This window comes from Lepisosteus platostomus, chromosome 12 (genome assembly GCF_059453375.1).
Source record: "Lepisosteus platostomus isolate fLepPlt1 chromosome 12, fLepPlt1.hap1, whole genome shotgun sequence".
Taxonomy (NCBI): domain Eukaryota; kingdom Metazoa; phylum Chordata; class Actinopteri; order Semionotiformes; family Lepisosteidae; genus Lepisosteus; species Lepisosteus platostomus.
Genome location: NC_142622.1, coordinates 42948570 through 42961370, shown reverse-complemented (window position 1 = coordinate 42961370; position 12801 = coordinate 42948570). Strand labels below are relative to the sequence as shown.

Genomic DNA, 12801 nt, shown 5'->3' with positions numbered 1-12801 from the left:
GAGGGAACAAAATACAGGGAGAGTATTTCCTCATGTTTAGCCCCTATAGATTTAATAATGTAAATGTATTCATTAAAAAAGTACAAAGTCCGGAAATTCATATTACAAGTCGTGTCTCAGACAGAACTTGTAAGCCATTCTTTAGCGATATTATAATAAATGGAGAGGAATGACTTTTACTATCAGAAGACCAAATGAAACTCAAAACGAAAACAACACATACTGTAAATGGTTTTATATTATAGCAAAGTGACATTTATACGATCCGTTTTTAAATTTGCTGAATCCAATGCCTCAACAAACCATTGCAGGTCTAATCCTTAATAAAATCACACTGACGCAGCTCCACAAACACATCAGTACCTCTAGGGTTGCAGGTCAACAAACCAATTCTTCGAAAAAGCACCGCTGCGCTTCCACAATAAATTATTGACCAAACCTTTTATTTATGTCTGCCCGAAGTGATACCTCATATCACAGACAGTTTAAAACACACCAAACCACAGATGTAGCCTCCTATTGTGAAAGTTATGACAGACAGTGTTGTGTGGGTCTAGTGATAGATTTATGGGTGACATCCACTGTGACTGATGAGCCATTTAACAGAATCTTCTGTAGGAAGCTCTCAGACCCTGATAGCTCACTTTCCCCATCTCACTCAAAATGGATATGGGGCTCACTATTTTGTATGTCACTGTCTGCACATCATAAAAGCTCACTCCTTCAGAATAACGCATTACTACAAACCACTCAATGTGCAGTGCTGCTGCCCAGGATGCATAAACCATTGTATTGATTACAGAGGTAATTTTCAATCTGGAATGTACTGTATATAACTCTACTAATGTGAGCACTATACTGACACTGTATAGTATTTATATACTGTATACTGTACTTGCATCTGTGTACATATTTCTTTTGTCTTTAGGCATTATATTTCTCTAGGTATTATACTGTTTAAGGTATATTACATTTAAATTGTGGAATCGGAGGTTTCATAAAATGATTGGAAATAGCAGTTTTGTATTTCATGAAATGCTTAGTCTATGATCTCTTTCAGTTATCGAGTCAATTTATTTGATGATCTTTGTGAAATCATACAGTTATGCATATCATTTCGCAGAACTATGGCGACAAGGAGCTATTTTCGGAGTAATTTCGTCCCAGCGTCATTTTTATTTCCATTTGCATTGCATTCAGTGTTGTATCTCCCATGACTGGAAACAGTATTAAGGTGTCAATTAAATGTCTGAATTCGATTTCAGAATCGGAGGCCATTTTCAGTAGTGTCTGATTTACAAGCTATTTTGCCTTTTTAGCACATTTCCAAAATCATTTCAAATTTCACTGACAGACTGAAGTCAGTTTGATTGGCAACAGTGAATCAATGTTTCGGTCTCGATCCTCTACAATTCGCTCAGGCAACATCGGTACTGTACTGAGGGTAGCTGGGAGCAACCTGTCTGGCCTACACTTTCAAAGTAAAGTAACAAGTCTGCTGATTGAAGCCAGTCAGCATAATTGTTGATGGCTGGTACAATATATCCACCAAAATATTTTAGACAATACACGAATATTGAAAAAAATATATGTATTTGTTGGTGTATAAAGAATATGTATCAGAGTCCAATACTTACAGTTTTTTAAACTGTCTGTGTGCTGTGCTTGTTGGGAGCATTTTTGTTTAGTTTATATCAGTTTCTAAGTTCTCTTTCATTCATATTATGCTGGCCCAGTTAATTACAACTGACACTTCTAATTGCATTTTTGACTTACCATTCATCCAATCAGCCATAGCATTATTTCAGGCATTTGAAAAAGTATGTAAATACTGAATGTAAATGCATTGTAAATGGGAATACTCTTTAAATAAATAACAAAATACCTTTTTACGCAGGTATCTGTCAGTACTAATAGAACATTTAAAGTACTTTGTCCAGGTGTATTTGGCATTAGAGAGTTTTGACTGCACAAAACCTGTTCTACATTATCGGAAATGCTTCTCTAATTTTACCTTACAGTCTCCCTTTTACAATAATCTAATTTAATCTCATAATCAATACAAATGTATTGGTCAACCACATGCAGTAAACATTCTGACAAGCTAACATTTTAAGGTGTACGTTAGACAAAGATGGCTAGCAGGATCTGATACAGTATCTATAAATATATCTTCTCAAGTACGTCAGTAACATATCACAGTTTCTGAAGTGTTTGGCTGTAGGCTGGAATGGGTACCATTTCTAGGGTCCTGCCTTCTGCGTGGATTTTGCACATTATGCTATTGTCTGCATGGGTTTTCATGCAGACATGCTAGTGAGGTTAACGAGAGCCTCGAAATCATCCCTGTCTGCTTGTGTGTACTGTTCGTGCTTGACGATGGACGAGCATCCCATCTAGGGTTTGAGCCCCTGTGGCCTGTGCTTCCAGGATCCTGATAAACAGCCTGTTCATGGAATAACTGGCTTTCTAAACAGAAGTTCTCTTTAGAATAGAAAAGAAGATAATATACGTCCTATATCCACATAATAAATGTTCCAACGTAATTTAATTAAACTTAGAAGGGAACTTAAGTTATAACATTCAACTGAGTAGCCAGCAAAGGTCGAGGCACGTAGGTCACTTACATTTACTCTAATGCAGGTTCATGTCATGATTTAATACCTTCAAGTCACAGACCAAGTGCCGGAACAATAGGAAGTAAAGCAGGACTATGAAAAAGTGATGGAACATGTCCTTCCACGCATCTAATTAACTTTCATGTGAAGAGGTTCGCTGTGTTTTACTTTCATTGAAGTCTTCTTAAGGCAAGGTACACCCGTTTTAACAAAAACCACTAACAGTCAGCGCACTCCAGACACAAGTTTAAGGAGATGCTGTTAATCCCCATGTTCTTTTTAAAAGACAGTTGCAAATAGACAGCATTCGTTAATTATGAGAAATTATTGGTAGCATGACAAAGTGTAAATACATTCTGTAGTGAAGCAAAATGCTGAATTCTTAATAATTTAATCATGGAAACATTTCCATTAAAAAACGATGAAACTCACCTGGAACACCTGGTGGGGTTTTCAGGTATTTTCCATTAAAATGTTGAATCACGACTTCACATTTCTCGGTCGACTCCATTCTAGAAAAGGACAGTTATCATTAGTATTATTCAAAGAGCTCCCCTACATTATCATAATTCAACTGATTTTTTTTTTCAGACAGTGTGATATCAAACCAAACCTTTCAAATAATTTTCTCTCCGTAGTTCTTTTTTGGAAAAAATCTCTATTTTAAATTTATACTATTATAATAGCAGAAATATCTCTTTTTTACTGTTCATAAGCTCCAAGAGAAATACATTTCTTTGTGTAATGCACTTGGTCCCTGGAGCAAGCAGAGATTCAGCACTCTGTTGAGTAAGTATTTGTCAGATGAAGTCTTCCACAGGAAATGAAGACGAGTCTGAGCTGGAGAACTCTATCTATATTTCCTATAGGCCACCAAGACTTTGAAGGAATGTTAAAGATTTAATACTGTATAGTGGATCATATAGTGAATTTTTGTTGTTGTTGTTGTAAACAAAGAATAATAATGTCAAACAAAAAAAAGACAGGGTCCCTGGAGAACGGGCCTGAAAGCAGGTCAGGTTTTGCTCTCCAAAGAAAAGATCCCTTGTGAGGGCCAGTTCACAAGGGCAACGTGCTCTAATTTGAGGAACGGAGGCATGTGCCCATTTTCATCTTGGATTTCACGACGAGCAAAGGTGAAAAGTCAGACAGACGCTATCTCTAATCCGGAGCACGAGTCACTTCGGAATCGGCACCTCCTTCTTATCGGCCCCCACCTGCAAAGGCGGAATAACAGGGCTTGTGATGTTTACACTTCTGTCTTGGTGTGGTGGTGAATCTCTACAGCTGCACTCATCCTTCCACAGCTCCACCTCCGCACACAGGGGTCTTTTGGAGGAGCAAACCTCTAAGCAGATATTTGCTTCAGCAATAGCCTAATTAGACTGCTTTGGCGACCAGTCCTGCAATAACTCAGCCAAGGGAAAATCCACTCAGAGGAATAATCATTAATGACATTAAGCATTCTTGTCCGAAAGAATTATCCACTGAATGGCCATAATGGATTCTGATAACAGTAATGGATAGTGCAAAAACACTTAGGTAGTTTACCCTTTTAAAAAGTCCTTTCTCCCTTAACATCTGTCAGCTCACAGACCATTCTGTACTCAATTACTTCTTTTCCCTGCTGGTTTTGGTCTAAACAGGTGGTAGAGGACTGTGTGTTTTCTCACAGAGAGTATGGGCCACTCACAGAAAGATTTTTTGTTTGCAGAAAAACATACAGGGGAATTAAGTGTAGATCAGATTTATATACTGTACTGTATATACTACATTACATTAAAATTGAAATAATAAATGCACTGCATTCTGAAAAATAAAAAAAGATCATTGTATGTTATTACCTACAATTGATATATTTTCTCATTTGGTTTTGGGATCTAATGGGGGGGGGGGGGTGAAACAATTTAATTAATTTAATAATAAATTAAATTAATATTTCAAAAGCACACCCACAAAGGCCACCTGCTTAAATGCATAATGTGATACATCCACGCTTTCGACCACATATATCATCAAATGCCGAGAAGATCAAAACTGTACATATCAGACCTGGCAAAGCCGACACCTCTGCTGATCCCATTGGCATCTCTCAGTATCCGTGTGGAGATGACGTGGCCGAAGGGCTTCAGCATGTTCTCCAGCTCCTGCTCGTCCATGGAGATGGGCAGATTTGAAATGTACAGGTTTGTGGGGTCTTGTTCCTGTTGCTGTTGAATCAAATAACAATAATAAAAAAAAACACTTAAAAAGCAGCCAACAGTCGAATGTCACATACTGTACTAGATATATAAAAAACAAGATCAGAGATCAGAGAAGTGTTTCACTGCCATCAATTCCTGCCAGGATAAGGCCACTATACACTTTGAGGTCAACTCACATTAAACTAAGTTTCAGTTGATAATATTCATGATAATGATGCTGTGTGTGGGGAGGGGAGTGGTGAGCAGCAAAATGTTTAAGCAAGAGTGTCGTGGGATGGAAAAGGTTGGAACCCAGATGACTACAGTATCCCGACCTAATCGGCTTCACACACGGAGTGATACAGTACTTTAAATAAGGCTGCATGAGGATAGATCATTTAGATAACCAGTAGCAGCTAATTAGAAACCGTATGTAGGAACTCTGCTTAAATTAAGGAATTTTTCTGCAGTTTCTTTGTATTTTTCAAATAAATAGCGCAATGCTCAAAAATTAAAATAAAAAACATTTAATGTCATCCACAAACTTGGCTTTGGAATAACCAGAAATATTTGGGAAAAGGGGCCTCAATTATTCATCATTTCTGGCACTTTCACACCTGCAAAGAAATTCCAGTAAATTACTGTAGAGGTCACAGAATCCTTACAGCAGTCAGCAGTGTCATGCTTATTTCAGCGTTTCTGAAGAACACATCAAGTTCAAATCTACCCAGCTCTTACCTACGTATTTCCTCTGTCTAGAGTGCATGATATCTTTGGCTGTCGAACAAAAAAAACCCCATGGAATCTGATTTGTACAAACATAACGCAGTCTTTCACACATCAGCCACTATTTCTGTGCACCGCAAAATGTTAGGGCAGTGTAATTGTGAGCCAGCTCTCGGGTTATCTGTGCAGTGTCAAAAAAGACACAAGTCATCAGTGATTTATAGTTTTTGGCACATACCTTACATGTAATACCGCAGCCTGCTTTTAGACTTGTGTAATGAATTGTTTAGATACTGCTGAACAGGAATTGGTGCTACGTGTGTTCGATACAGTAACTCTAACTAGTGAGGAGGCACTGGGTCAGCCATCTGAACCCGTTAGATCTTGGAAACTGAGCTAGGCAGGGTCCTGTCAGAATTAGGATGGGGGACCATAAGATTGCGGCTAGTGGTGGATCCATAGAAGGATTTCCAAAAAAGTAGTGTCCCCCGATAATGTCCTGGGACACTGTGCTGCATGAGAGCAGCTATCCTTTGGTTACGTTAACTGAGGTCCTCACTGGTTGCAGATGAAAGATCCAGTGCTACTGTTGGTAAAAGTAACACGTTAACTCCAGTGTCTTGGCTAGATTTGCCTCTTGGCCTGTGCAAACTGGCCTATTTAAAGCTCTCCCTTTAGTTTTTTAGTTCTCTGCCTGATCTGCTGTGTGGAGAGTTTGCTGGTGCACAATGGCTGCCACATATCACCCAGGTGCTAGGTAAAGTGGGTCCCGTCCTGTACTGTTTGTAAAGCTCATTTGGGATGAAAACAACAGCACTGCAAAGAATTGTCAATATGTTATTGTTATGAAGGATTTAGCTTTTTATTTATCATTGGTGAATGCAGCAACCCCATTAGATAAAGTGGCTGGATACACAGCAGGACGAAGAACACAGTTTGACAAGGAAACCGAGGTGCTTTACAAAAGTAACAAATAAAAAGAATCGTCCTTGTAAAACCTTGAAGCTCATCAGGTCACCCATGGCCTTATTACTTTGTGCTGCAGTCTGCATTGTATTCACTCTTGTATGATAAAAATAAGTATAGGTTTTAGTATAGCTCAATATTGGGGTTTAGTAAATGTAAAGAAAAGCATTTAGCCCATGAAGTGAACAGGGTGTGGTCGTGAATATATTGATGAAGCAAACAGACATCCTGGAAGTCTGTCCTTGAGCTGTCCTAATACTAATCTGTATTTAAATACAAATACAAGAATATTTTAGGGTATCGTTTACCACTTTCTTCCACAGTTTCAAACACAGTATTGGTGTGAGGGATAGTTAGTGCTATACTGTACATGTTACGAAGGAAGACATAAACGGTCTTTTATGACGTCTCCTCTCATTAGGAACTTTACAACCACTAGACTAAGTGAACCGAAGATATTATGGAGGTGGGCCCATGCGTGCTGAGCATGAAAATAAATGCTATTATTTGGATGGTACTGCTTCTCTAAGCTCCTTATAGCTGTATAATTGGTATCTGTACTGCACTAAGGATTGAAACTCATTAAAAGGCATTTCTTCACACAGCACTGCAGTGAATAATGAATCTTTAAGCCAGCAGAACTGCCCACTCTTGCTGTTTCACAGGTAATTAAATTTAAAATATACGAATACTGCCATGGAACATTTTCATATCTATTTATTTGACAAATCCTCTTCTCCTAGAGTTAAAAAAAGCGATCTAGTGCATCACTTTACTGAAACAGTCAAGACAACAGTTACTATTGGCTTTTGATTTGAATGCAAAGCGGCTGAGAATTCATCTGATTTCTCTGATGCACTGGAGCAGTGAGGTCTCATGGGCACCTGTCACTACAGAATGTGTAAGGAAAAATATTTCTGTAGCAACATGATTTAACTTCTTTGCCTGAATTGAAAAGTGCAGGCACCGCAAGTCGATTAGAAGACGCATCTTTATGTTCATCTTCTCAAGGGCAGGGTAGGAGCCCCGATTATAAAAGAGGGCATTGTTTGTATTTTTTTTTCTGTAGATGATTAAAGAAAGTACATTAAAAAAACAACAGACAGATGTTTTCCTTTTTACTTTCAAATGATGCATTACTATCACATATCTAGTCCACTACACACAACCTTCAATTCACTATAAAATTAATTCCATTATCATTGGTAATGAAAGGTTCCTCTTGCAAATTCTTTATAAATGTGTCAATGTTTAATATAGTCTGTAAGTGGCATAAATCAGGACTGCTGGATATACAGTACAGTTTGGACTAAAAGAAGCACGACATTTTAAAAAAGGATACTGGTTTATATGGGGAAAAAAATCATTACAGACCATACAGAAAAAGTTGAATTAAGGATACCTAAGGATTTGTTCGTTATATTTTGAAGTGTAAAGGAGAGACATACAGTAATAATCTTTCTCTGCTCTCATTTCATTGTACGTTATAAAGCCTGAAAATATCAGTTTTGAAATTAAAAGGCTGGAAGGAAAGATTTTAAATTAGTTCAGCAGAACAAGTAGTGATAGTCAAGGCATTTTCTCATTCAGATTTAATTTCTTTAACACAAACTTTCTACACAGAGTGAAAAAAGTGAATCAATAATTGAAAAATTAGCATGAAAGCCTGTAGATTCTTTTCAAATTGACCAATGACAAAAAGGTTAATTGAAGCCTTAGGGAAACTTATTACTTAATGATGAGAATTAATAAACTCTGTTTCCAAAAGGAAATAGTCTTTAGCTCGTTTTTTTTACCTACAGTAGGTGATTTTAAAAATGAATGATGGCCATCATCAAAGAAATTCTGAGCCTGCTAAAATGACTTAATTCTATACATCACTCATGTATTGCAAACTCATTGTCTATGAAACAAAAAACATTAATTTCTTAAAGTCTTGTTTGGAATGAGGTGACAATTTCCAAGCAAGAAATTCAGGAGTGGTCATAAGTATTTTCATGAACAAATTCATATTTGAAAACCTCTTTGAAGAATTCTAAGAAAATATATATCAAACCAGATAACACAGAAAGTTGGGCTGTGCTGTTAATTGTAATGCAAAGTAGTACACAAAGGGTCATTTGGGTTACCGGACTTTGCTCATTACATCAATGGGCTTTTTTTTATTAATTAAAAAGAAAAGAACCTCTCATACAATACTGTTTTTTTACATGGCTTTTTAAAACAGATTTTTTTTTAAGAAAGTCCAAATACAATCAGATGTTATATGCAACGAGGACAGCCCACAATATCCAAATATTGTTAATCTTTAACGAAATAGAATTTGGAAGTTTAAGACATATCTTACTGTACATCTTAGGGATTCTTGTTTGAGCAAGTTGAATAGCCAAACGAGGTACAGTACAGTACATACAATACATGAGTGCTCTGTAAAAGCAACATCAAAGAAAAGCAAACCACTTTGAGAGTAAGCTTATATTTTTAAGACAGAATTAAAGCAAACGCAAATCTTGAAGCAAAGTGTCACCCGTGGAAAGACCCACAACGACTGATTCGTCTCCTAGCGCCGAGTAAAGAGAGCCGAGCTCAGAGATCGATGAGTTAATGCTGCACAGGTTACAATTAAGACCCAGAAAATCCCCGACTGACAAGTCTGTTGATTTGATTGCCGCCGTGACTCTCTGAGAGAGTTGGAAAGTGAGGTGCAGGGAGGGCGATGGGACTGAGAGAATAGCGAGGGGGGGATTGCACCATGGTTACGGTAACCTCCCAGCTCTAACGTCTCCGGTTTAACGTGTCAGGAGTCAGGGAATTATAAAACAAAAGTAGCATAAAGAACCGTCAATCAGCAGAGCCTTTGATGTGCTCCTTGCTCCAGAGGCTTTATGTTTTCTGAATGGAAAGATCAATCACCACCACTCTAAAGCTTTGTTGTCAAACATATCCCAAATACTTCCCCCGTGCTGTAGATCACTCTAATCAAAATGTTAATATTGTGCTGGATGGGGAGAATGTGATAAATGAATGGGATTAACTGAACACATTGTGTACTTAATGATTTTTTGTACTTTTCATTTTAACCCTTTTTTGCCTTGCGTTATACGGTGTAGAACCTACAGTATTCTTGTAAAGTGACTGCATTGATACAAGTTGCAAAATATTGCCCAAAATAAACTTCTTACTGCGAATATTAGCAACAAACCAATCATTATGTCTAATGGTATACTGTAAGTTCATTTTTTATTTATGGTTTATCATTCCATTTTGAAAATCTAAAGCCTTGAAGCAGATCAAGTTTTGTGGATCCTGTGTTCAGAAAAAGAAGAAACAATTTCAAGAGGTGTAGTAAGAACCTATGAGAGCTGACCAAGCTCTCAATTTCCTTTAAATATAACCAATAGGGGATCTCTTTTATGGCCTGACCCATTACCTGATAAAATAATACTGAGAATAAAGTGTCAAGCGTACGGTCAAGTTTAAATTTTAAATGTAACAAATCACTAGAAATGCCACCTGGTTTTCAGATAAAATCTGGTACAGCAAATTACACTCGCTACATTGATCTGTGTTGGCAGTAAGAAAAAAAACAAAAAGAAAAATGGAAAAGTCACGATTGCACAAGTATTCAAACTCTTGGCAGCAGAAAACCTGAACTAATTTAGGAGCACACATTTACTTTAATGACACACAATAAAATATACTGTATTATGCAGTAAGATATTTCAGAAGAAATTCACCTACAGTATACGCGCTAGGTTGCTCAGCCACAGTGAACGCCAAGCAAAGATTCAACCACTCAGACCAAAGGGCTTTCAGAACAACTTGGGGATCAAGTTCTGTAAAGCCACAGTGAAGGAGAGGGGTATAAAAACATTGCAGAGACCCTTAATATCTATTTTAACATGGTGAAGCAGATCAATGAGGAACGGAAGACACCCAGACAGTGTGTAGATCAGGCTGTCCTTTCAAACTGAGCAGCTGAGGAAGGAGGAATCTGGAGAGGGAGGCCACTGTGAAGCCAGTGGTGACTCTGAAAGAGCTGCAACATTCAGCGACTGAGATGGAAGGAACTCTGCATGAGTTTGCAGTGTCCTGTTCACTTCACAAAGGGGGCTTAAGCAGGACTGAAAATATTCATAACTGAATATGTTTCTGTTCTTCTCCTCAGCAGGGAGTGGGACACTTGTCAAGACCAATGGAGATGGAGCAATATCCTGGCCAATCTTAGAGGAAAACCTGCAGCAAAAAACTCACCTTTCAGTGGGATACTGATCCAAAGCACAGGGCCAAAGCTACACTGGAGTGGACCAAGAATAAGAGGAAGTGAATGTCCTTCAGCGGCCCAGTCAAAGTCCTGAACCGAGTCCTGTCGAGGAAAGACTTCCTCTTAAGAGTGCGTACGAGAGAACTGGAGCAAATTCAACAAGACTGGGCAACAGCTGCACCAAGCCCATGGTCAAAGCTGCTCGAGACTGACTTATAACTTCTGACAAAGGCGCCTCCACCAAATATTGAGTTCATGGGTATGAGCATGAATATATATATTCGTTCTTTTTCTTGAGCTTTTGTTGACAATTCACTTAACTTGCCCTTCAAAGTCTTCAGTTTGAGCATTCGGATTCTGACTAAAATGTTATTTTAAAAAAATGTACTGTATATGCACTGTCCAGCACAGGAAGGGCCTGAATACTTTTGCAAGGGTCTGTATATTTAATGTACAGTATGCTTAACGCAGTCTGTAATATAACTATTCAAAAATGTAATTTTACTATTTAATATATCTTAAATTGGGATGTATGAAAGCCAACAAGACACCTGATGTTGACAACATACATTAGGCAAATGTATAGTCTATTTGTAACCAAACTGTAAATGCTGATAAGCAGAACATACAGTAGGGCAACAATATCCTCTTTTATTATGATGGAAGACATCTGAGGGACCCAAGAGTATCACAACACAAACCATTGTTGACACATGATACTTCATTTTTGTCTCAAGAAAGGGGGATGTTTTACTCTTTTAATATTAATAATAATAATAATAATAATAATAATAATAATAATATTATTAATAATAATAATAATAATAATAATAATAATAATAATAATAATAATGTATCCCGAAAAGTATTTATTATTGTGCACCAAAACAAGCACAAGTGTATTTTATAGTGCCGTAAATAAGAAAAAAAAATAGCAAGATTTGAAAAAAAACCCACTATACTAGAAAAACACAATAAGAAGACACAAATTTGAGCAGACGTGATTCTTAGGATGTTTAGCAATACACTAGATGTGGTATACACTAAGATGATTTTATGTCGGTAGTTAGCTTTTGTTTTGCCCCTGAAGATAATATTCAGATAAATTCAGATAACGAAATTAAAGAAAGGAGCAGCTCACACGGTTTTGAAAATGTTGACTTTCTTTTGGCAGAGTCCATCTGCACATCATCCTGTGTCGTCCTCTCTATCCAGTATCATTACGAACAGCTTGTGAGAACACACTACTGGTCCACAGGCAGTGCAGCCAAGCCTCGCGATTGTTTTATTTACCCTAATTAAAAGAGGAAATGAATGCAAACTCGTTCCAACAGCAAGCCAATCCTGAGCCAAGAACCATTTCTAGGAGAATCCGAAAGTGCCCATCTGTAAATGGCCAAATCTGACATGAAATATTAAAAAGCTGGTTTTATCTTATTACAAACCCTGCAGCATTAAAAGCAGAATGGTAGAAATGTACTGTAATTGTGTCGAAATGTACTCCTGCCAAGACTTGCTAGGTTTTTAAAGATATTATATAATTGAACCATGGTTTTACTTTATTCTACTGGGAAACAGAAACATAAGAGCTTAAAACCATTCAAAACAAGAGGAGGCCACCCAGCCCCTATAGTGCCTCCTCTCATGACAGTAGGGCAATGACTGGGTAGCTTACTTCTGTTCTCCCACAAACATTTACATAAAGAAGTGCCTCCTGTTCAAGATTTTAAATGTGCTTCTACAGGTATGTTGTTTCCACCTGTGTTCACCGGTTTGTGTGTTACTGTTTTTTTTCAGAAGCCCACATTGGCTTGACTTGGTCAATACCTTTGAGGATTTTGACTTTTATTTCTTTTTCTGCCTTTTCATTATTTCCCCTTTATTTCCTATTTTTAATTTTCCCCTTTACTACTCTCATTATTCCAGCCTTTTATCGAATATTTATTTTTTTCCAGATTTGGCTGAAGTGCGCCAGTGGCTCTTCGCATTTCCCAGTCAACTAAGTAAAGAGGGTCGCTTATTTCAGGTCAGAATTCTTCTCGCA

At 37.6% G+C, this 12801-nt stretch overlaps 1 protein-coding gene across 7 annotated transcripts in view; it reads right to left on the bottom strand.

Moving 5' to 3' along the window:
• Window positions 1-12801, bottom strand: part of rbms3 (RNA binding motif, single stranded interacting protein) — a 359271-nt gene that overhangs the window by 70008 nt on the left and 276462 nt on the right. For all 7 annotated transcript variants that reach the window (XM_088602080.1, XM_088602079.1, XM_088602081.1 and 4 more), the window contains 2 exons: window positions 4671-4828; window positions 3051-3130 (listed from right to left, as the gene is read on the bottom strand). In XM_088602080.1, coding sequence (XP_088458206.1) covers window positions 3051-3130; window positions 4671-4828 — 238 coding nt within the window. The remainder of the gene's footprint in view (window positions 1-3050; window positions 3131-4670; window positions 4829-12801) is intronic.